Source organism: Lampris incognitus, chromosome 2 (genome assembly GCF_029633865.1).
Source record: "Lampris incognitus isolate fLamInc1 chromosome 2, fLamInc1.hap2, whole genome shotgun sequence".
NCBI classification, from domain to species: Eukaryota; Metazoa; Chordata; class Actinopteri; order Lampriformes; family Lampridae; genus Lampris; species Lampris incognitus.
Window position 1 is genome coordinate 46,785,696 of NC_079212.1, and position 25,565 is coordinate 46,811,260.

The 25,565-nt window shown below is 45.5% G+C and overlaps 1 protein-coding gene across 1 annotated transcript in view; it reads right to left on the reverse strand.

Annotated features, from left to right (window-relative positions):
- cpne9 (copine family member IX) overlaps window positions 1-25,565 on the reverse strand; it is a 126,038-nt gene that overhangs the window by 93,769 nt on the left and 6,704 nt on the right. The window contains exons 3-4 of the mRNA XM_056299852.1: window positions 9,723-9,769; window positions 4,811-4,914 (exon numbers count right to left, since the gene is read on the reverse strand). Of these exons, the coding sequence (XP_056155827.1) occupies window positions 4,811-4,914; window positions 9,723-9,769 (151 nt within the window). The remainder of the gene's footprint in view (window positions 1-4,810; window positions 4,915-9,722; window positions 9,770-25,565) is intronic.

The window sequence follows — 25,565 nt, forward strand, 5'->3', positions numbered from 1 at the left end:
CGTTTCATTTCCATCTTTTAACGCACTGATCAGTGTTGTACTCTGTACAACAATAAAGTCTTGTTGTTCTATTCTATTCTATGTCAACAAAGCCTTTCCCAGTGACAAAGTCATATAGGCCCAAATGTCTCAGGTGGGACAAATTTCTCAGTAGCATCTTGTTTAATATGTGCAGGGCGAAGTGTTTTATCTTTGAAGAACAGCTAACTTTGACCAGGGAGAATGGTGCAGGTATGTTGCCTCAACTCAGAGGTGCCAGATTTTTGTCCGTTGTAGATCAATACTTTTAACTAACAAAGTCTGGTTCATTTTATCAAGAATCAAGACTCAATAAAGGACTGGTTGTTAAAATCCCTAGTATTTGCAGGCCGTCATCTGGTCTTTCCCTGATTGTCAGCTGCCCTTTCGCAGCGGTCACTGGTTTACTCCAGATATTCAAGATTCAATAAAGGACTGGTTGTTAAAATCGCTAGTATTTGCAATGCAACAGTTTCAGTGGGAAATAAACTGGAGATGGCTGCCGAGGTGACATTGCCACCACCAAGACACATCATTAGTTGTGTACCTCAGCATCACAGGGTGTTTCGGCCTTTTATCACAAGACACCCTCCACTGAGGCAGGCCCACCACAGGTTGATCGGTTCTGGGTGTGTGTCCTGTGGTTAGCTGTTCACCCTAGCAGCCCAGACGACATCTCTCCTTTTGATCCAGATCCAGTGGCTAGTCCTCTCAGCAGTGTCAGATAGCTCTTTCATTGCTCTCCTGTGGGCCTGCCCCCTGACTCCTAGTTCCCTCAGGGGTTTTGCTGTGGAGCTGGCAACAAAGCCCCTAAAACCAACCTCCACAGGGTGCACCTTCACCTTCCAGCCTCTGTCCTCTGCTTCGGCTGCTAGGTTGGCATACCGCAGCTTCTTACACTCATACGCTTCATCAACTGCATCCTTCCAGGGGACTGTCAGCTCGATGATGTAAGCAAACTGGCAAGAATTGGACCAGAGGACGAGGTCTGGTCGTAAGGTGGTTGTTGCGATCTCTGTCAGGAAGATGAGCTTCTGGCCTAAGTCCACCCGCATTTCCCAATCCCTGGCTGAGTTTAGTGAGCCTAAGTCGGGAAGTGAAGGGTTGGCCTTCAGTTTATCCCCCTCCTGAACGAAAGCTAGAAAACGCCGGGGCCCTTCCTGGTTGTTGAAGGGTTGGCATTGATGGAAACCTCTTGCGCTCGAGTTCAACTGCCAAGCACCTGAGCACCCGATTGTGTCGCCAGGTGTATCTGCCTTGGGTGAGGCTGGTCTTGCAGCCAACCAAGATGTGCTTGAGGGTTGCTGGGGCTGTACACAGGGAGCAAGATGGATTCTCTCCAAGCCAGAGATTTAGATTTGTGGGAGAGGGCAGGACATCATATGTGGCTTTGATGATGAAGCTCAGCCTGTTTGATTCCATGCTTCAGAGCACACTCCATGTGAGTTTCCTCTTTTCAACACCCTCCCACCTCATCCAGCAGCCCTGTCTGGCTTGTGCTATGGCTTTAGAACATCTGGCTGCTACTTCCTGTCAGCGAACCTCCTCTACCACCATAGGTCGCTGTTCAGTAGTAGTCGCCTTTTGCCACATAGGTGTTTTTGTTCCCAGGCCAAGGCCGCCTCTGCCTTGTTGAACATGGCCTACTACGTCTCGGTGGCGGAGGGCAGATTTCGCCTCCAGTACAGCTGCAGCTGGGGTCCATTTCTTCCCTGTTGCTAGGGTTGGAGCAACTCCTCTCACTACCGGGTCTCAGGATTCTGTGAGGGACATGTCCAGCCTCACTTTGGCACATTTGGATTCCTCAACCAGGCTGGAAATTGGCAGTGCGAGGGCTCCATTGCCGTAGAGTCCAACACTGCTGAAGCACTTTGGCAGTCCGAGCCACTTCCTCACCTGCGAGTTCACTAGCCTCTCCAAGCGATTGGCATGAGATAGTGAGACCTCGTACATGGTTATTGGCCACACGAGTCAGGGTAGCAGCCCAAACTGAAAGCACCAAGAACAATGTATTGTAATTTCTATCATGTACTTGAGTACATGAAAGAAACAAAACTTCATTTCACCCAGCCCAGCAGTGCAACACAAAAGATAAAAACATATCCAAATTTCCAAAAACAACACCACCAAAAACATACAAAAACAGCGAAAACAAAGCAAAAAACGAACAAAAAACAAACAAACGAACAGTTAACAACACAGTCCATTCAGTGCAACACAGTCCAAAAATTCCACTGTCCAGAGAACGAACGCCAGCCAGAACGACTGTCGGAACTGCCAGTCTGCATGGACTAGCAGTTAGCTTAGCCTGTCCCGCTTCAACGTCCTGTCAGACCGCCCTCGGTGCTTCCTGTTCGAGTGGAGCTCCAGGCAAGGCCTTGGTTCTTGGGCCCACAGGACGCAGCAGACCAGGCTCCCTCAGCTGATCCAACGCCAGCTCTCCCAGCCAGACACATTCCACACAACGCCCCCGCACTCCACATGACAACACAAACGCAGACGCAGACAAAAACACTCCACAGTCGACGCTAGGCGAGGAGACCGCCTCGGTGTTTCCTCTCGGGCACAGCACCGAGCAGGGCCAAGACCAAGCTCTCTCAGCCGATCCAACACCAATTAGCAATCAGTGTTCTTTAAATCACTGCTGCTATTTGGAAGCGTCAGCTTCCAAGCGTCAGGCAAACAAGCCAAGGGCAAACAGGTCTAGGTTGAACAAAGGCTAGAGTGAACAAAGGCAAGCGCGAATTTTTCAAGCCAAGACTTTGTCAAGCAAGGACTGCTCTTTTTAGATCCGGTCAGTTATCTGTATTTTGTGGACCTAGTATAGACTATGTGTTTCCTTCGCATTCCTGTCCTTTCCTCTTCCCAGGGCTGGCATAGACGTTGGGTCACTCCTAGGCGCTGTGACCCTACCAATCTCATCTATCCCACACTCTCCACTCACGTTGAGCAAGTGGTAACGGGAGGGCTCTGGAATTGCCCGTTTGCGGTGCCAAAAGCTGAGTTTATCTCAGGCTACGCATCTTGCATGACTTCTCTTACCATTGTTATACCGATGATACCCAGCTGATCTTGTCCTTTCCTCCCTTTGACACACAAGTAGAGACACGCATTGCTGCGTGCTTGACTGACATCTTGGAGTGGATGGCAACACACCACCTGAAGCTCAATCTGGACAAGACAGAGCTGATGTTCCTCCCGGGGAAAGGTTGCCCACACCGAGACCTGGTCATCACCATTGACAATACCGTGGTGACACCAGCTCGGACTGCGAGGAATCTGGGTGTGATCCTGGACGACCAACTGTTATTTGCTGCAAACGTTGCATTGGTTGCTCGCTCTTGCAGATTTCTCCTCTATAACATCAGGAGGATTCGCCCAATCCTCACCGACAAGACAGCACAGGTGCTCATCCAGGCTCTGGTCATCTCCTGGCTGGACTACGGCAACTCCCTCTTTGCTGGCGCCCCGGCATCGGCCATCAGACCTCTGGAGCTTGTTCAGAAAGCTACAGCTCGTCTGGTGTTCAACCGTCCTATGTTCTCCCACACAACTCCCCTTCTCATGTCCCTACACTGGCTCCCAGTAGCTGCTCACATCCAGTTTAAGACTCTGGTGCTAGCCTACAGGGCAGTGAAAGGAACAGCTCCTTCCTATCTCCAGGCCATGGTCAAGCCCTACATCCCCACCCAACCACTTCGCTTTGCTGCCTCGGGACACCTAGTTGCCCCTGCTGCCGATCGACCCGGTCACAGCTCTTTTCTGTCCTGGCCCCTCAGTGGTGGAATGAATTCCCCACTGATGTCAGGCCAGAGGAGTCGCTGCCCATCTTTCGGCACAGGTTGAAAACTCACCTCTTCAATAACTACTACCCTGTTACTTGTTCTTAGCACTTATTGTATTCACTCATTTAAAAAAAAAAATCTCTTTCTTGCGCTTTTACTTTAGCACTGGTTTTGCTCTTAGATGCTTGTTTAGACGCACTTATGACCTCTGATGACTAGTAGTTCTCCTGATTTCCTACGTTAAATGCACTTATTGTAAGTCACTTTGGATAAAAGCTTCGGTTAAATGATTGTAATGTCATGTAATGTAACACCAGCTCTCCCAGTCATCAAACAGGAAAAAAATAAAATAAATCGAAGCTCAAAATAAAAACTTCACACGATGACACAAACATAGACATGGACAAAGACACTGCATTGTCGGTACCGGGTGAAACCGCTGCAAATAGTGGATACTATTCCATCTTTGTCACAACTGAGAAATTTTTTCCAAATATCAGACTTGCCTTGCTCTACTTTTGTATTGTAATGACCAGCTTTGATCTTCTTTTCAACTTCATTTGTTGACTCCATCCTTCTGGTTAGCACTGGCTAAATCCCAGGACCCGCGGTTTATCTTTTGACCGCCCGCTCCCGCCCGCAGCAAAGTTAAAACCGCCCGCTCTTGCGAGATTTGCGTTGGGTCCCGCAGGATCCCAATCCCAATGCAAACAGTGCCATGTCATGGCCTTAGTTGAAATGCAGCGTATTCATCCCATTAAATTACATTGCATAAATCGCTTTGGAATATATAAGTCGCAGGACCACCCAGACGAGCAAAAAAAATAAAAAACAAAAAAACAACAAACAAAAAAACAGTGACTTATAGTCCAGGAAAAACGGTTTGGTGGCTTATCCTGCATGCATGCGTAAACTGAAGGTGTACCATTTACCCATCAGTTCACGTACCAATTTGAAAATAAACAAGTTCATATTTGTTCATAAATAAACAGGGGCGGCTTACTTACACGTCAAACCTCAGGTTCTGTTTCTCTTCAAAGAAGAAATCCAGCACAAACTTCCTGACAAAATCTGGGTTCAGGGTGTTGTCAATCACCTCCGTTCTTCCAAACTAAAACCAGGGAGAGGAAGGGGTGACTCAGGGTGGTGTCAGCATTGTTTTGAATATCATTATATGTCATTAAATTTAAAGCTGAAATCTGGGATTTTTCTCCATTTATGAATGGTTATTTTTATCCATCTGGACCATGGGGTAAGGTTACACAATGCTAAGTGGCATCTTTATCATGACTGGAGACACTCCCCATATACCACTGTTACAGAGTAGGCTGGAACACAGGTACAGCAACAAACACACTCCTACTCAAACTGGAATAAGTATAGAAACGTGATGATGATATGTCAGTGCTGCTATTGGACAACTAATCTACCAGTTCTTAACTAATCATACAGTAGAACAAAAGTTGGTTGTAGTTTGTAAAACATGAGATTTCCTGTGTTAGCTTTGGTCTGAGGATGCCATTTTCCCCAGGGTGGGAACTGTTTGATGCTGAGGTAATGGCACACAGGAGACAATGGCCACTACTCCTTGTTTGTAGTTCTCGCTACCAGAGAGACGGACGGATCGAGGAAATTGTGCATTTCAGCTATAAGTCAAGAAAAATTTATGACTGTGTTACAGAGCGGATAACACAAATCTAACCGGGTGCGTTGCCGGGCTGGATCTCTATCCCTCAAGAAATCAGAGTCAGTGCGGGACAGCCACCCTCCAAGCCCACCTAGGTCTAGTCTAAGACATCCACCTAGGCCAAATTTAGTCTCTATCTTTGTGGCAATCACACCAGTAATCCCCCCAGCGGACCCTCGGCATCCCCTCTGTGGCCCAGGCTGACAGCACCATGTAATGAGCTATTGATCTCAGCACTGCCTCAATCCAGCCTCAATACCCGGGCTCATGTTCTTAGTGCCCAGTGCACATAATCCCCGCTATCAAGTCTGTCCCCAGCCTATCCATGGCTAAGGCCCTAGCATTGGAGTTTATTGGACTTTGGAACTGACCTGCAATATCGACCTGAAGGAAAAATCCCTCAGTTTTTCCTTGTTATATAATTGGAGGCTGGTAGCTCACCTGAGATAAAATTAGTTAACAGGTTAGGTAGCATTGTTGGTAAGTGCAAAGTATACATATTTGTTGTCTGCTGTATCACTCTATCATTTCTTATTTTTGGTGGCTTAGATTTTAAATGGCTCTCAGATAGCTGGGGAAAAAAGTAATAGTTTTTGATTTTATACTTCTGATAGTTTTATTCTTTCCAGGTTTTCATTTATTTTTCATTATCCTCTCATTTGTGTGTGGCTACCTGATCCCTCCCAAATTATACTTTACATCTGTCTTTCCACTTTATCTTGCTTACTTTTCTCCTCTTTTGTATTTTTTGGTAAATTCTTGTTCGCTTATAGCAGTCTCTGAAAGTGCAGTCTGTGAAAATATCTTACATTCAGCCATACGACAGGGGGTTTGTTGGCATGTGCAGCTATGTGCTGCTGGTGTCAGTGTGTGTATATGGCTTGCATGTGCAGCTATGTGCTGCTGGTGTCAGTGTGTGTATATGGCTTGCATGTGCAGCTATGTGCTGCTGGTGTCAGTGTGTGTATATGGCTTGCATGTACAGCCATGTGCTGTTGGTGTCAGGGTGTGTATATGGCTTGCATGTGCAGCTATGTGCTGCTGGTGTCAGTGTGTGTATATGGCTTGCATATGCAGATATGTCCTGTTGGTGTCAGTGTGTTTATGGCTTGCATGTGCAGCTATGTGCTGTTGGTGTCAGTTTGTGGATATGGCTTGCATGCGCAACTATGTGCTGCTGGTGTCAGCGTGTGTACAGCTCGCATGTGCAGTTATGTGACTCTGGTGTCAGTGTATGGCTTGCATGTGCAGCTATGTGCTGCTGGTGTCAGTGTGTGTACGGCTTGCATGTGCAGCTATGTGACGCTGGTGTCAGTGTGTGTATGGCTTGCATGTGCAGCTATGTGCCACTGGTGTCAGTGTGTATATGGCTTGCATGTGCAGCTATGTGCTGCTGATGTCAGTGTGTGTATATGGCTTGCATGTGCAGCTATGTGCCACTGGTGTCAGTTTGTGTATGGCTTGCATGCGTAGCTATGTGCTGCTGGTGTCAGTGTGTGCATATGGCTTGCATGTGCAGCTATGTGCCACTGGTGTCAGTGTGTGTATGGCTTGCAGCGGGATGTTTACTATGCTGGGTGCAGTGCAGATCACACCGTGTTTCTGATTAAAGCCTCACCACAGCAAATGAGAAAGTGTGAGATGTTTAGATGTATGCAGATTAGTAGCGACACATTCCTGATGTGCATATTGACACTGAATTTACAAGTAGATAAATAGACCCAGTAAAAACATAATTTCCTAAGCATATTACTAAAGAAAAGAGAGAAAGTATAGGAATTGTGTGTGTGTGTGTGTGTGTGTGTGTGTGTGTGTGTGTGTGTGTGTGTGTGTGTGTGTGTGTGTGTGTGTGTGTGTGTGTGTGTGTGTGTGTGTGTGTGTGTGTGTATGTCTGTGCATGCTCTTATATATCTATTTTTATGAGGACTAATTTGAGTATTCAACCATCAGAGTGAGGACATTTTTGCAAGGTAAGGACATTTTGGCCAGTCCTCGCTTCTATAAGGGTTTAGTTTAGGGTTAGGACTTGGGTTTAGGGTTAAGGTTAGAATTAGGGTTAGGTTAAGATTATGGCAAGGGTTAAGGTTGGACATGCAGTCTGAGGGGTCAAAGGGTTAAGGGCTAGGAGATGTAGTCAATGAGGATTCCTCAGAAGTGTAGAAGTACAAGAATGTTTGTGCATGTGTGTTTGTGTCAGGGCATGTGCGCATGTATGTGCTTGTGTGGATGTGTACTTACTGGACAAAAAAGGAGGAAGGGAAAGCTAAACAGCCAGTGGACGAAGGGTTATAGGACAATGTGACAGGGAACGAGATCGTGAGAAACCAGATGGAGGAGACGCTGCATATTTATGAAGCCCACAAGCGTCTCTCCGTCTCTCTACTCGGCAGCCTTGGCAGGCCTGGCATTTAATTTCTTGGTCATAATTTGAATAAACACTACATCATCTCTATCTTTATCAGCCTGCAATACAGAACAGCATTTTCTTTCTTTTTTTTCTTCTTTTTTTTACTTCTAATATTAATTCATCAGCTTTGGCCAGGTACATGGGCCTGTCTGTTGCCTCTTCAATACAATTTAACATTGGTGGGGAAGTTTGTGTGGGCAAGAAAAGAAGGTTGACATGTTCAACTTTCTGTGAAAATGGTTCTCTGGAGCTTGCATGTCCTCTGGTCTTCATTCTAATACCCTACTCCCCCTCCCCCCTTTCTCCCTAATTGTATCCAGCCAATTACCCCACTCTTAGGAGCCGTCCTGGTCGCTGCTCAACTCCCTCTGCCGATCCAGGGAGGGCTGCAGACTACCAGATGCATTTGGAGCTCGATACATGTGGAGCTGCCAACTGCTTCTTTTCACCTGACAGTGAGGGGTTTCCCCAGGGGGACGTAGGGCGTGGGAGGATCATGCTACCCCCCCCCCCCGTTACCCCTCCACCCCGAACAGGCGCCCCGACCGACCAGAGGAGGCGCTATTGCAGCGACCAGGACACACACCCACATCCGGCTTCCCGCCTGCAGACACAGCCAATTGTAGGCGTGTCCGAAATCACTCACTCATTCACTACTCCCTACCCCCTACATAGGAAGCTCTACGTGGATGACTATATACTGGGCTCATCGCAAAATGAAAAAACACTTTTTTCCAGACACTAGTCGGGTCATTTTGTCTGCGCCGTTGATTATGTTCATTGCTGTCGCACAATTAAAACGTGCCAAATCAATATCGGGTGGACCGTCCATAATAAATAGCAATAACAATAATCATAATAGATTTTACTTCAAAGTAAAAGTATCTGATATATTAAATACATTTAACTGCAGAGGCCAAACGCTTCCCAGAGAAGAGGCGGTCCCTCTCTCTCCTCAGGCGAATACATTTTGCCACATCGCCGTCGGCCCCTGAAGAGATCAACATAAATTGATAATCGATATTTTCTCAAGTGCTTATGTGACGCTCCAATTTAATGTCGCTATTTACACATTTTGAAAAATGGTAGCCCGTCTTGTTTTAACTTAGCGCCGCTGCCAATGGCAATTACTGTACAGAAGAGGGCTAGCTAAGGTTAGCGAGCTGGGTCGCTCGCCGTGATTTGTGCCGTAATGGCCTGATGCATTCACAGCTTATTACGTGGCTAATAAACCGTTAAAACAAACTTCAAACATACCATCGAAAGTTAAACCGAAAATTGCTTACATTTGCACGACAGCTCTCATGGCGCTCTCTCTCTCTCCTCTTGTCCGTCTACCAGTTTTCTTTCAGCGCAATGCATGATGGTATATATTGCTTGGTTAGTGAGTGACTACTATAATACCTCCATAGTTAGTGACCATCCGTTGTACGCTACTTGTCACGACGCATTGTGGGATAATTGAGTCCACTACATTGATTTATTATGGTATGGTCCACTATGGTATAATAATTCCCACTATACATTGGGACAGCACTACAAAATGGCGAACTCACTTTAAAGTGAGTGATTTCGGACACAGCCTGGCTCTGTAGGGACGCCCGTGTTGCTAGGCAACGGAATGGACCGCCGCGGTACCCGGATGCTTCTCTAATACGCTATCTTTTAGCCCTCATTGAAAATCATTTACAACTAATAGTGCGGGTTCGCCGAGTCGAAACGTCTTTAATACAATTATTATGGAAACGTCTTGGAAAGTAGTTAATCTTGGACAGATTGACTGTATAACCAATCAAATGTGGGAACAAATGTTGTGTCGGTTTACCTCTCTCCACTCCTTGGTTCCCACGGCCTGCAAATACAGCACAACCACTGGAGGACAATAAATGAAAAAAAAACAAAGAAGAAGACAAAAACGAAAGAAGAAGAAGAAGTAGACAAAGTGAAGAAGGAGAAAGCAGTAGCGCTTCGTCAGAATATGCAACACCGAACAGACACTGAAACGCTCGGAACAGAAACAATGTGACTCACGTCCAGTTTCATTACAACTTTACAACTAAATGTGTGACAGGCACAGTCAATAATCCATTAATAAAACCAATAGACCTAATTGTAAACCTGAATTGATTTCTATAATGAGAAACAGCGCGCGCCGCTAACCGGTCACACCTCGGCAGCGTTCACTCTCCGCGGGACGGAACGGGGAGCAGAAGTGAACTGCTAATTAAACCGAAATTAATTCACGATTTTAATTTCGATCACTCCCAGGTTTTTAGCACGCATCCTTCTGAGTTTTATCACGCCAACACGCGCGTGATAAAACTTAATCAAGCTGACTTGCAGATGTGCTGTTGCCGACATCAGCCAGGACCCCCCCCACACACACACACATGCGCACACGCACACCCTCCAGCAATCGATATCTATAATTATAAACAAGGAAAATTGCTTTTTGAAAAGCATCATTTTGGCCACAGACGAAAACAATATTGCCTTTGGTCGGTGTTGCAATATGCATGATTCAATGTTTGAGCACTCCTATTGTGCTCTCTACATACGCACGCACACACAAAAAAAAAAGAAAAAAGAAATTCCAATTTTCTAACAATAAGATATACATATTTCTTGGAGTAGTAAATAGAAAATTATCCGGTGTTGGCAATGTATTATTTATCCTGAATAAACACTGACATCATGCCCGTACTCGCAGTCCAATTATAACAAAGCAATTTATCTTTTTTTTCATTTAGGGATCGCGCGCATGTACACGCACGCACACACACACACACACACAAACACACACACACACACACACACACACACACACACACAAACCCACATTTTCACACACAAAAGAAAACAAGAACCGCTAATGGTGCTGTTGGATGCTGGGCTTCAGAGCTGGCCAAGTGCAGCGGTCTGCAGCTTGACAAGGCCCATCAGCCGCTTTCTGTGCGTCTGACGCCTGGACATTAGCTCTAACGAACACGAAGACTTTCTGGACTGGCAGACAATTAAAAACACGTTTTCCCCTCCTAACTAGCAATTAACAGGAGGGAGACAACGGAGCGATGGAAGGACGGAGGAGGGCACCGCAGCCAGATTAAAGGCCAGCTGCCAGGCGACCTCGAGTAAAACTGGAGCGCAAAGACTTGATGATGGGGCAGTATTGCCATTGAGAGACAGTGAAGTGTCAAGACTGTCAGGAGGATGCTTTTTGGGTCAATTCTCGCAAAATAAATTCCATGAGTATTTAGTAAACTTTTGTGTTGTGCACTACAATACTAACTTCAACGGCACTTGTAGCAACATGCTGTTTCTATCTATCTATCTATCTATCTATCTATCTATCTATCTATCTATCTATCTATCTATCTATCTATCTATCTATCTATCTATCTATCTATCTATCTATCTATCTATCTATCTATCTATCTATCTATCTATCTATCTGTCTGTCTGTCTGTCTGTCTGTCTGTCTATCTATCTATCTATCTATCTATCTATCTATCTATCTATCTATCTATCTATCTATCTATCTATCTATCTATCTATCTATCTATCTATCTATCTAAATGATAAGGGTACTAACTTTATCTGCTAATAAAGGAAAACGTAATTGCTAGTGTGGGTCTCGAGTGCCTAACTCTGAATTTGTTATCTGGGGAATCAAAGTAAATGAATATGTAACAAGAAATTGTTCATCCTATTAGTGGTCATCGTCATCATCGGCAGTCACTCGGGGCGAGCGTGACCGTCCTCCCTCTGGGTCTCTCTGGATCTTCAGGTGGGCGTAGAGGCTGATCCCAGAGCCGCGTAATGCAAGGACACCTGCACGTGACAGTTTTTTACATGGAGTGTCTGCGTGGGTTTCCTGCGGGGGCTCCGGTTTCCTCCCACAGTCCAAAGACAAGTAGGTCAGGTGAATCGGCCGTACTAAATTGTCCCTAAGTATGAATGTGTGTGTGTGTGTGTGTGTGTGTGTGTGTGTGTGTGTGTGTGTGTGTGTGTGTGTGTGTGTGTGTGTGTGTGTGTGTGTGTGTGTGTGTGTGTGTGTGTGTGGACCCTGTGATGGACTGGCGGCCTGTCCAGGGTGTCTCCCTACCTGCTGCCCAGTGACTGCTGGGATAGGCTCCAGCATCCCACGACCCTGGGCAGGATAAGAGGTTTGGATAATGAATGGATGGCTGATGCGCCTGCAGCCACCACACGGTCCTTGGCAGGGGCTGGCCAGAGCCCAATGGCATGGAGAACCAAGACCATTGGGGACCTGCCTCTGTTGCAGCCTTCATCCACCTTCACTGCCATTATGACCTGGAGACATCTTCTACCAGCTCCACCGTTTAGTTCTTTGTTGGATCGCGCTTCATCTGGAACTTCCTCCTTGACCTGTCCTGCTTGAGATACCCTACCAGGAGCCAAGCTCTGGACGGCATAGCTGTTGGGCTCATTGGTACATGCAAGCTTCTCCACCACGGCAAGGTGGCGATCCAGTAGTAGTGTCAGTATACATACTGTATGTCACTGCAGAACGTCATTTGTACTGGTCTAATGGTAACACTTGCACAGTTCATAAAGCTGGCGAGGAAATCATTGCATTGTGTGTGTGCAGTTCGGTCTGATCTGCACACATAATATGGCCTTGTACTTTCTCTGACAATTAAGCCTTATTTGATAGACCTGCAGTCAATATTTTAAGTCCAATGAAATTTGAAAAGGCTCTTGACAGCTGCAGGTGGTGGAGCTGCTGTGGAAGTAAGACCCTTGGAGCAGCGTATTTCTCACTTGAACCATGAAATGTCTGAATACTGACTAATTGAGACCTGCTTTATGTGGATTTCTCTTATTTATGAAACTAGAAGTGTGTCTGCACGGATAGATACCTATCTTTTCTAACTCAGTGGTTTTCAGAGTGTGAGGCCGACCTCCTCAGGGTGGCACCTAAGAGTTTCAGTGGAGGCGGGGGGGGGGGGGGGGGGGACAAGAAAATGGCCGAACTGAACTCAGAAGGAAGCACAGAAAGTGTGGCGAGGTATATTTAAAGTTTGGGTTTTCTGATTAAAAGCAGGTACCGGGGGCGTCTGGGTAGCGTGGCAGTCTATTCTGTTGCCTACCAACACAGGGACTGCAGGTTCGAATCCTCGTGTTACCTCCAGCTGGTCGGTCAAGGCGCCTGTTCAGGGAGGAGGGGGAACTGGGGGGGGGAGTATCGTGATCTTCCCATGCGTTACGTCCCCCTGGCAAAACTCCTCACTGTCAGGTGAAAAGAAGCGGCTGGCGACTCCACATGTGTCAGAGGAGGCACGTGGTAGTCTGCAGCCCTCCCCGGATCAGCAGAGGAGGTGGAGCAACGACCGGGACGGCTCGTAAGAGTGGCTGTAATCGGCCAAGTACAATTGGGGAGGGGAAAAGGGGGTGGGGGGGTCCAAAAGAAAAAGCGGGTACCGGTCGGTCGGGGCTGCAGGTGGAGGGCGACCTGCGTTTGTTCCTGTCGTCAGTGCAGCCCCGCATCCACCGTCTGTGTGCAGCCAGGATGCAGACTCCCTGCTCCCATCATGATAGAGAGGGCTATGCAGGCTCTCCATGGTAGAGTTAACAAGAGTGAACAATGTGTGTTTCCCAGAGTGCATTTAAAATTTTACTTAACAACTCAGGTCAAGGCCTTACACACGTGTACAAATAAGTACTGACCTGTATACTAATTCTTAACCACTTTTATTGATTTTTATCAAAATGTGGGCGATTGTATCACAACTGAGTGTTCAAATTAATCATTTTCAAACCCTTTATGATTGTAACCCTTTATTTTAAAAAAGTGGATTACTATTATTATTATTATTATTATCATGATGATGATGATAATGATTATTATTAAGCGGCACGATGGTGCAGTGGTTAGTGCGGTCGCCTCACGCCAAGAAGGTCCTGGGTTCGAGCCCCGTAGTCCAACCTTGGGGGTCGTCCCGGGTCGTCCTCTGTGTGGAGTTTGCATGTTCTCCCCGTGTCTGTGTGGGTTTCCTCCGGGTGCTCCGGTTTCCTCCCACAGTCCAAAGACATGTAGGTCAGGTGAACCGGCCGTACTAAAATTGTCGCTAGGCATGAATGTGTGTGTGTGTGTGGGGGGGGGCCCTATGATGGCCTGGCGGCCTGTCCAGGGTGTCTCCTCGCCTGCCGCCCAATGACTGCTGGGATAGGCTCCAGCATCTCGCGACCCTGAGAGCAGGATAAGCGGTCGGGATAATGGATGGAATTACTATCATGCCTTTTATAAAAATGAGGGAGGCCTGGTGACGTGATGTCTCTGAAGGGAGGCTCACTGTCCCGAACTTTGAAAGCCTCTGCCTTAATTGCTTCACTCCCTGGCATACCAGACAGCCTAAGGTGTGCAGACACTGTCTTGTAAATACGATTAACTGCTTTTAACTGTTTGTTTCTTGGAGAAGAGTTTTTCTTTTCCTCGTCATGGCCATCCCACCAACTCAGCTTCCTCACGCAGTCTGACCAAGCCAACTGAGCTGACAATGAAATTGTAGGAAAAAAAATTAAGAGTTTGAATGATCACCCTTTTCTTTTCCTTTTTTTTAAATTTTGAGACCCCCCCCCTTGTTCTCCCCAATTGTATCCAACCAATTACCCCACTCATCCAGACTACCACATGCCTCCTCCGATACATGTGGAGTCGCCAGCCGCTTCTTTTCACCTGACAGTGAGGAGTTTCGCCAGGGGGACATAGTGCCTGGGAGGATCATCCTATTCCCCCCAGGTCCGCCACCCCCCCGAACAGGCGCCAGAGGAGGCGCTAGTGCAGCAACTATGACACATACCCACATCCGGCTTCCCACCCTCATGACACGGCCACTTGTGTCTGTCGGGACGTCCGACCAAGCAGGAGGTAACACGGGGATTCAAACCGACGATCCCCGTGTCGGTAGGCAACGGAATAGACCACCACGCCACCCGGACGCCCCATGATAACCCTTTTCTGTGGTGACCCCTAACAGGAGTAGCCTAAAGTAGTAGTAGAGATTATTTATTTTCCTGGTGTAAAGGTGTGTAGTGGTGGGATTCAGAGTCTAAATCACCAAAAGCCTGAAGTTCACTGTATCTTAACATGGACAAAAAAAACCCCAAAAAAATCCATTAGAAATCTAGTCCTTGGCTTGGTTGAAAGATAATGAAAAATATAAACCATTTCTACTCTGCTACTACTCACGTGCAGCTGTATTTACCAGGTAACCAGAGGCTATTTCACCGTGTGAATACTTTGTAAATATCAATTGCAAAGGGGCCATAATTAATTTTTTCATAGGAACAATATTACGTTCTTTGCACAAATTTTCCCCCATTAAAATCACAGTGTTCTCACCTCCAGCTCAACTGACAGTGTCCAAACCCCCCCACCCAAAAGAAAAAAACAACAAACACATAAAAAAACCAAGTTGTTGCTTTTTTTCTGGGTGTACGTGACAAGAAATTGATGTTTCCCCAAAGAATAACATCATCTCAAGCGAAGACGGGGTTCTCACAGGTGTGGGCAGAGGCTCTCAGAGTCCGGTCCTGACTGATTATCTCCTTTATAGAAGGAGACCGGAAGAGGAAGAGACCATCTGGTCAGCCACAATGTGGCCGAATCACAAAGCAATTCATTGTCTCTCCATCCCCCCGTCCAACTCCGGCTCCTTACAGTCATCTGACTGGGCGGTGGGGGGGTGGGGGTGACCCCAAATGTAAATGAATGTGAACTGCATAGGGATCCTATTAAGGCGTGCTGTGGTGACGCTGAGAGGATTCGCGGTTTAACAACAGAACAATAGTGACGACCTCACTGCCGCTGGAAGCTGCAGGGACAAATAAAGCCACGTTTGACAGTGTGTAGACGGACATAAAGAACACGTAATTACCTGCAGTATCTACAGGTCTGCGGTAAAACACCCACTTCAACCCCTCACGTATTTCAATTTCCGCGTGACCGGGGTATAGCGTGTAATTGAAAATGGCAAAAATGTACTTTGGGACTTATCCGGTTAATGCCGAGTGAGGAGACAGCAACAGTCACCTGCGTGAGGGGTTTAAGGCTGAGGATCTCTGCTGCACGGCTGCTGGATTTGCAAAGCAGAAGATATAATCAAAGCAAAGTCAAACATAGACAGAATGCCCCCCCCCCCACTCACATCTTATACAGTTCTGGGCCATCAGAAACAGAATCAGAATCAGAATCAGAATCAGAATACTTTATTCATCCCCGAGGGGGAAATTGGGTAGCATGAACTGCTAACTGAAAAGAGAGAAAGTTTCTTTGTATGTGTGTGTGTGTGTGTGTGTGTGTGTGTGTGTGTGTGTGTGTGTGTGTGTGTGTGTGTGTGTGTGTGTGTGTGTGTGTGTGTGTGTGTGTGTGTGCGTGTGTGTGTGTGTCGTGGTCCGGTTGAGGGGCAACAGAGGAATTACAGACTGAAGTTAAAGGTGGAGAGATGAGAAGTAGGGAAGAGAAGGGGACAGGGAGTGATGCGGTGTCAGACAATGGAAAGGAGCTAAAGAAGGAGAAGGAAAGAGGAAAAAACAGAGGAAGCCACTGAGGGAGAGGGAGGGGGATGGGGATTAGGAATATAAGAGGGGGTGACGGAAGGGACAAAGAGATTGTTGGACAAACAGAGAGGAGCAGAAATCCAGTCCAAACACATCAAACAGATTTTAGCCGGATGGGGTTGAACGGGGTAAGTAGTCAATACAGCAAGTTTTCAGGTGCTTGGTGGCCACAGATCTCTACACATAATACTCTCACGCGGCAATTTAGGTGAGCCAGTGTGGACACGGAGCCTTTCTGATCTATTGATCTGCTGCCAGGAGAGGGATGAGCTGAGAAATTCAAGAAACCCCTGAAAACCCCCTCGCCTGAGCCTCTGTGGAGCAGCTGGGCTAAAGCTACACGCCGGCACAGGGAGATCATAAAATATATGGAGCTGCTGAGCTCAAGTCTCACCTCAGCAAACACATTTGCATGCGTGGAGTTATGGGAATATAAGCACACATCCTGTACGTTTATATCTTCTCATTTGGCAGACCATTGTTATCCAAAACAACATGAGAACAGCGTTCACTAGGACCGCCGACCGAGCCGGAGGCAACGCCGGCGCTCCAGCCATGAACCCCAGGGCTGTGAATGGATGCTAGTGTATTACAACACTGTGCAGCCTGAGTGCCACATTTGACAGTAACTGTTATCTTCCGTCCATTCCATTATCCAAGCTGCTCATCCTAATTAGGGTATCCCGGATGCTGGAGCCTATCCCAGCAGTCATTGGGTGGCAGGCGGGGAGACACCTTGGACAGGCCGCCAGCCCGTCACATTATCTTATTATATTTTCTTTTGTTTTAGGAGACCTGAACATGACAGCAGCAGGTATAAAGTGCTGCAGTCAGGATAGCACATACAACATATGACATAACATAAAGACAAACAAGATTAAAAGAGCAGGAAAAACAAGTAAAGAAAGAAAGGGGAGCAGTGGGAGGGCAAATGTGGGGGGGGGGGATCATGATGTCCAGCAATGTATCGTCTGCCCCATATGTCAAATAGATGAATAAATTAAGAATTAAGAAAGAAATAGAAGAAGAAGATTAAAGCTGCAAGCGGCAGTTCTGGGGTTCGGGCCAACACAGACCGTTAGAAGTTGAAAGTTTCAACAGCTTGATTAAAAAATCCCCACCAAGTTTGGCGATGTTTAGACAAACCGTCATTGATTTAAAGCCAAATGTCCCAATTTCCCCTCGGGGATGAATAAAGTATTTCTGATTCTGATTCTGATTCTGAAATTTGTGCTAGGACCATGCATATGCTTGGAATTGGTGACGCCCCCTATTGAGCGATTTCAAAATATTTCCACACATATGGTTTAACGTTGTTATGAAACATATCCTGCGAGTTTTGTAATGATTGGACAAATTCTAATTGATAGTCTGATTTGTGTTATGCTACGTACATTTTGAGCATTTGTATCACTTCCTAGTGGTCAATGTCAATGAAACATTCAGGGTATGTTTCAGGTACTTATGTGGACATGTGCTGCAAGTTTGTGATGACTGGCCCAACGGTTGTTGACTTTGGTCTATTTATGTGTTGAGCCACGCCCTTTTGGAGTTCATTGGTCAATATCCTGCAACCTAAATAAGACATCAACAAGTGTTATACAACTTTTGATAAGGTTGGTCCAGTAACGATCCACAGAAAATTTGGTACCAATCGGACCTACAGTTTAGGAGGTGATGTCAAAAATGTGCTTTTCAAAAAAATTCAAAACGGTGGAAAATCTAGTCCGATACAAAGGGTTGGTGATGTAGAGGACAGTGATGGTGGTGTCCATGTATAAAGGATATAAACGGGTGGAGATGTAGATGAGAGTGATGGTGGTGTACATGTATAAAGGATATACATGGGTGGAGATATATAGAGGACAGTGATGGTGGTGTCCATGTGTATAAAGGATGTAAAGGGTTGGTGATGTAGAGGACAGTGACGGTGGTGTATATGTATAAAGGATATAAAGCGGTGTAGATGTAGAGGACAGTGATGGTGGTGTCCATGTATAAAGGATATAAAGGGGTGGAAATGTAGAGGACAGTGATGGTGGTCTCCATGTATATAGGATATAAAGGGTTGGTGATGTAGAGGACAGTGATGGTGGTGTCCTTGTATAAAGGATATAAAGGGTTGGTGATGTAGAGGACAGTGATGGTGGTGTCCATGTATAAAGGATATAAATGGGTGGAAGTGTAGAGAAGAGTGACGGTGGTGTGGGTTAGACTGAAGGTAACAGTGTTGTAGTAGAACTTCTCATCTCAGCTTCTCAATTCTACCCAGAGAACTTAAGTTGGCTAACGCCAGCGTGACACCCTCTCACTCACCTCATATTCTATTGGTCTAAAATGCTGGACTTCACGTGCCTCGCCTATGCCACATGGGTCTCAATGTTGACGCCCCAATATGAAGTAAGCAATTGGTGGGGACAATCTTAAAACCACTACCACACCTGCTCTTTTACCCCTGGCTTCTAACCGCTGAAGAATCACAAACATCTAATGGACGAGAAAGACGATAAAGATGAATTGTGAGAATATAAACACCATGAACTGAAGTGAATCTGCTCTTATAAAGAGCATTATAACACGCTAAGACAGGAAACACAGAACCAGGAATATAGATAAACCAAGTATTTTAGATCGCTTGAATTTGCTTGGAGTGAACTGGCCATCAACCACTTCTGAATTCCGCTCCTTGGAAAAAACACCTTGAATACGTTAATGGTTTTCAATAAGCTCCCTCCATTACCGAGTCAATGAGATCTGCCACCAGAGGCGCATTCATTGTAAGGGAAAAAGGTGGAGCACACCTTATTATTTCCAGATTTCGCCCAAATTACCTACGCTTGATTACAAGGGCAGACGCTCAAATTATGTCAATGAAACGAGACGCCCAAGCACCTCAGGGAAAATTGCCAGTCATCCTCAGGTGGAGTCACCCCCTCCACATGCTAATGCTGTGTAAGAGGGGTGGGATGCTTCCTATCAGTATGGGGAATCTGTCAGAGTTGTGTGCATGCGGCACACAAGGTCACGTTGCTTCTTCGAGTGACACCGGACGACGTTACACAACGAGAACGCCCCATTGTGTGGACAGCAATGCCAACACAGTGACTTTAGTTGGAAAGCCGGTGTGGTTCCAGCAATGCAAGATCATCTTGATCGCTTCTGTAAAGTGTGGAACTGAAACCACACCTGGCCGATGTACACGGTAACTTGTCCAGAGATTGAATTTAGCGGTACCTGAAAAAGCTGTTACGGCACAGCATCCCTACGAGATAACTTGAATCTGTGTCTGTGGAGGTCACTCCGAGGAGAAATTTAAAAAAAAAAACTGTGATGATAGGAATATGAAGTAAGAGGAAAAATATGTCATGAATTCCATTATTTTTTATCTGGGTTCAAAAGAATGTATCATGCCGTTGTATTTGTCTCTGACCAAATGACAGAACTGATTCCTGCCAGCCCATTAGGCCTATCTCCTCGGAGATTCTGAATTCCTCTCGAGAGCTATGGAGGAGTGAAAGGAACTCAATTGGCAAATGCATTAGAGCCGGTTGTTGCTCTCCAAGGGTGGTCTATATGTGTCTGAGGTCACACATGACCGGAATATGCTTAAGTGCAGCCGAGACTAGACTGAATAAGCTGTGTGGGTGTGTTTGTGTGTGTGTGTGTGTGTGTGTGTGATATTCTAATTTTAAAGGTTTACTGCTGAATTTAAAGTCTCCTTTCCATCACACCAACAGTCAAGTGAGTAATCTGGTTCACAACAAAAATGGTTCCTGAGTATTTCGCAAAAGACGACACATTGCTGGACATCATATCAATCTCTCCCTCTCTCTCTCTCTCTCTCTCTCTCTCTCTCTCTCTCTCTCTCTCTCTCTCTCTCTCCCTCTCTCTCTTTCTCACACTCCCTCTTGCTCTCTCTCACGCTCTCCCTCTCTCTCCCCCTCTCTCTCTCTCTCTCGCTCGCTCTCCCTCAGTCGCTCTCTCTCTCTTGCTTTCCCTCTCCCTCACTCTCCTTCTCCCTCTGTCTGTCTGTCTGTCTGTCTGTCTGTCTGTCTGTCTGTCTGTCTGTCTGTCTGTCTGTCTGTCTGTCTGTCTGTCTCTCTCTCTCTCTCTCTCTCTCTCTCTCTCAAAACCAAAAATTCAATACACACACCCTCAAAAACACATTAAAAAGACATTCACTCTCACAGGTGACCATACACACATCAAATGTGTGAGCACCGGGTAATTTTATAGCAAAGTAACAGACACTAAAATTTAATTTTCACAATGACCAGGCAACGTGACACAACTTCTCCAAGGACAAACCCACAAGCCAGGAGCCATCAATAAATTACAGTGGATGCCTGAGCGCCTCACTATTTCATCTTGGCCTGTTCTTTCAGAAGGCACCGACACATCCACACACACTAATTAATTGGCACCCCCTCCACATACACATACACACACACATACACAAACACACACAATGCAGAATCCAAACTTTTGGCGTTTTTGATAACACAACATTCGGAAATGGGTGGACAAAAGAGAAAAAAAAACATTTATCACAACCTCCCATTTTGTCATCGCAGATAATAGAATATGTGAAATAAAAATCACGGCCCAAGATGATATCGATGTCAAGCTCAGGCGAGACACGGCAAACAATAAATTGATTTAAACACCCGCCGAACGTTGAATCGACTGAGACCCGGACTGAATATCACCACCCTGGACGATGAGAGGCCTCGCCAGGCTTTCTTTATCTGACAACAAGAATCAGAAAAGTTCTATTGCCTCAGGGTATTTCTGTTTCCTTCTGTCTTCCTCTCTCTCGCTTCCCTCACTTCCTCATTCTCTGCTTTCCTTTGAGTGTGTGTGTGTGTGTGTGTGTGTGTGTGTGTGTGTGTGTGTGTGTGTGTGTGTGTGTGTGTGTGTGTGTGTGTGTGTGTGTGTGTGTGTCCATATGCCTACTCCTGCGTAGCTGTGTAATACGTCCATATCTTTGTCCCTGCATCCGTCTCATCGATTAGCAGCTTTGATCCCTGAATACCTCACAGGACTATTTGCAGATCCGCGGTCTGATCTCCATCACTTAGAACTCCCCCGATAGCTTTCTATCTCAACTCCCTCTCCCCGGTTTATCTTTCTTTCCATCACTCTCCTCTCTACTGCGCATGCCATTCTCCCCCCCCCCTTTTCTTGCTGCCTCCAACCCATATATTACAAATGTAAACACACATCATCCAACATCCACTTTTTCGATCATGTAGCCGGTTTTTGTTGCACTTTGTACATTAAAATAATCATTTGCTTTCTTTTGGCCATTAGAAGGTACAATCACTGGTCTCACAACTGTAGTTGGTTAAATACATCATATCTATGTGTTACATGACACCTTTAAGTTTAAATTCTGCTTTGTAGCATTTTGTTAAGAATGAGTACAGCTCTAATTTGTGTGTATTTGTATGTTCCTGTCTGATGCTGTTTTGTTAGTCTCTCACGACCACACCCAGAAGAAAGCTGGGGATGCAGCCTCCTTCAACTAGGCCTCTAAACGTTCAACCCATGTAAACGTAGCACAAAAAGTAAGGAAATGTGTGTTTGGTAGATTATTTCTTTGTTGTAACAGTGCTTCTTGGCAATAAATCTTATATCAGGCACCTGATTGTCAGCACCTGGGGTACCAGAAGCTCAAAACAAGAGTCAATAGCAACAGCAAAATAAGCTGTTTGGCATTGGCAGAGAAGATTTGGCAAATTTTTCATGTGCACAACCCACATATTCAGCTCTGCTACTCATCCCACAAATGCATGTCCCTTACAAATGTGGCACCATTTAAAAGGGAAATAAACAAGCTTTACAACGGTGGAAGATTTATCGCCAAGAAGCATTGTTACAAAAAAGAAATAATCTACCAAACACAAATGTCCTTACTTTTTGTGCTAAGTATAGAAGAGAACCATCTATATGAACCTTTTCAATCGGGTTCCAGGGCCTGTCACTCCACTGAAACTGCTCTGACCAGAGTGGTGAACGAGTTTAGACTAGCTATGGATTCTGATTCCACTTCTGTGCCTCTACTACTGGACCACAGTGCAGCCTTTGATACCATTGATCACTGTACACTATTAGACAGAATAAATTGTAATTTTGGTGTCTCTGGCCGAGCTCTCTTGGCTTAAGTCCTACTTATCTGGAAGAACACATTGTGTCTGCTAATAGTATTACATCAAAATTCTCTGACGTTAAATATGACATACCTCAGGTCTCAGTTCTTGGCCCTCTACATTTCTCTCTTTATCTTTCACCTCTTGGTCAAATTATATGCACTCATGGACTAAATTTCCATTGCTATGCTGATGATACTCAACTGTATGTGCCTATAAGAGCTGATGATCAAACTCAAATGACGAATTTAGAGGCCTGCTTGGGTTCTGTGAAAAATTTGATGTCGGATAAAACTGAGATGCTGGTCATTGACCCTGCTAGACACAGACACCAATTTGATCAAGTAACAATAACAATCGACAGCTCCGTGTTTACCTAAAATGTGGCAGCCAAAAATCTTGGTGTTGGGTTTGATCCCAGCCTTTCCTTTGACAAGCACATTAAAGAAATCACCAAGACTGCCTTTTTTCACTTACATAACATCGCTAAAATTCAGTCTTTCCTTTCCATGGCTGATGCAGAGACTCTAAAACGTGCATTTTTTTCATCCAGACTTGATTAATGTAATGTTCTGTTTTCAGGTCTGCCATGATAGTGCTAAAACTCTTCAGATGGTTCAGAATGCTGCTGCTAGAATCCTTAATGAAACTAGAAAATTTGACCACATTACACCAATTCTTGCCACCCTTCATTGGCTTCCTATCCATGTTAGATCAGACTTTAAGGTGCTTCTGCTGACGTATAGAATTTTAAATGGGTTTGCCCCATCTTACCTGTCTGATCTCCTTAAACTGTACATTCCATCTTAAGTGCTTTGCTCTCAAAATACAGGGCTCCTGTGTGTATCCAAAGTTAAAAAGAAGTCCGCTGGTGGCAGGGCCTTTTCCTATCGGGGCCCTGTTCTTGTGGAATAACCTGCCTGCTGCCGTCAGACAACCGGAGTCTGTTGAGTTCTTTAAATCCAAACTTAACACTCATCTTTTTGTCTTAACCTACAATAAGTTGCCTTCAAGTTGAGTGCTTCATGGCGGGTCAGCTTCTGTCGCAATGACAAGCACTGTTCTGCTGACCAGATTATAGCATATAGATTATTGACTATTGCAAACTTTTCCTTTCTCTTCTTCTGTGTGTGTGAAGGGTGTGATGTGAGTCTTCCTTGTGTATACGTGCAGTCTGTCCTCCTCCCAGGCCTCCATGGTGATGGTGGTCGCCACCTGGACACTGCTTAGCATCCCCCTCATTACGTTTTCTTTTTATACATCTTATAGATCCATATAATGTTGTTATCCTGTTCCAATGTAACATCCCTCTCTCACTCAGGCGTGTGGCTAATGTGTTTGTTTGTTTGTTTTTTTGTTTTTTTTGTCTTCATGGTGATGGTGGTCATGTGTCTCGTGTCCTGGGCCATTGCAGTGGCATCTGGACACTGCTTGCCATCCTTGTCATCATATTCTTCACATATTTTATAATGCTATTATAATTCTGTTAACCTCTTTCAATGTTGCATTCTGTAATTTGTGTTTTATTCTGTACACACAACATCCATTGCACGTTATCCGTCTTGGGAGAGAGAGCCCTCCTCTGTTGCTCCCCCCTGAGGTGTCTTCCCATTTTTTTTTTACCCTTTAAAGAGGTTTTTTTTTTAGGGAGTTGTTCCTTATCCAATCCGAGGGTCTAAGGACAGGATGTTGTGTTGCTGTAAAGCCACCTGAGGCAAATCTGTAATTTTTGATATTGGGTCATACAAATAAAACTGACTTGACTGGACTTGACGTAACAGAGAACGCAAGTGTCCTTTAAAATAAATTCCCGAAACTCCAAACTGAAAACTATTTAATTCCATCGACTGTGTTGGGAAATACTTCAGCCATTTCTGTAGCAAAATAGTTTTACACCGAAACTTGGCGGGGGGGGGGGCACAACTGCCCCCTCTGCATCCCCCTAAACCAGTGGTTCTCAACCTTTTTGGGGTCCTGGACCCCCTGCGTATTTTTGATCCACCCTGAGGACCCCTCCACCTGATCTTGGGGGAGGGGGGTTGCAATTTGATAGAAACAGTAGAAACTGCATTTTAAATTGCATTATAGCATTTATTCACTCTTTGGGGCAAAAATAAGAGCTTTCAGTTGTAACTTAGATATAGTTAACAAAACAGAATTCTTATGCAGTAACTTTCAGATATATGTAACAACAGAATTTTTATGCAGTAACTTTTAACAATGCAAACGGGAGCGAGATCTCTTATTAAAATACAATAAATTACACTTCTGAAACAGATGTAATTAGAGAAAAAAGTCCTGTTACCCTTTACAGTTTAGGTAGATAAAGGTCTCAGTCACATCTGAGTAAAATAATCCTATTTCTATAAATGTCATAGGATCTTTTTTTTAAAGATATTTTATTTTCACGGACCCCTTGCAATTACACCACGGACCACTAGGGGTCCGCGGACCCCCAGTTGAGAAACACTGCCCTAAACGACGCCTATGATCTGAGGGCTCCGATGTAAGAGATAAATAAAGGGAGCGCTAGGTAGTACGGAGACCTGAAAATCTCAATTTTCAGTCCATGACCAACCGGAAGAGTGCACACTCAGTGGACCGCAGATCCCCGCCAGGCGTTTCTCCCCCTTCTCCGGTGCTCAGACTTGGGTGAAAACCCAGCTGAGGAGTTAGAAATCAACTGCGGTATAAAACAAGTTTTTTCAAAGGTTTTGAATCAGCCTAACCATGAGAGGTCCTTGATCATACGGCCGTGCGCAGTAATTATTAGGCTGACAGGCCCAGTGGTATGCGAGATTAGCCGCGGACAGATACACGTGTACGCCCACGACTCAACACATAATCCCCTCCAGGCTACCGTCTGGCGGAGATAATACATTTGTGCTTTAACGTCTCAACTCTTGGCGATAAACAAAAAAGGAACAACAACA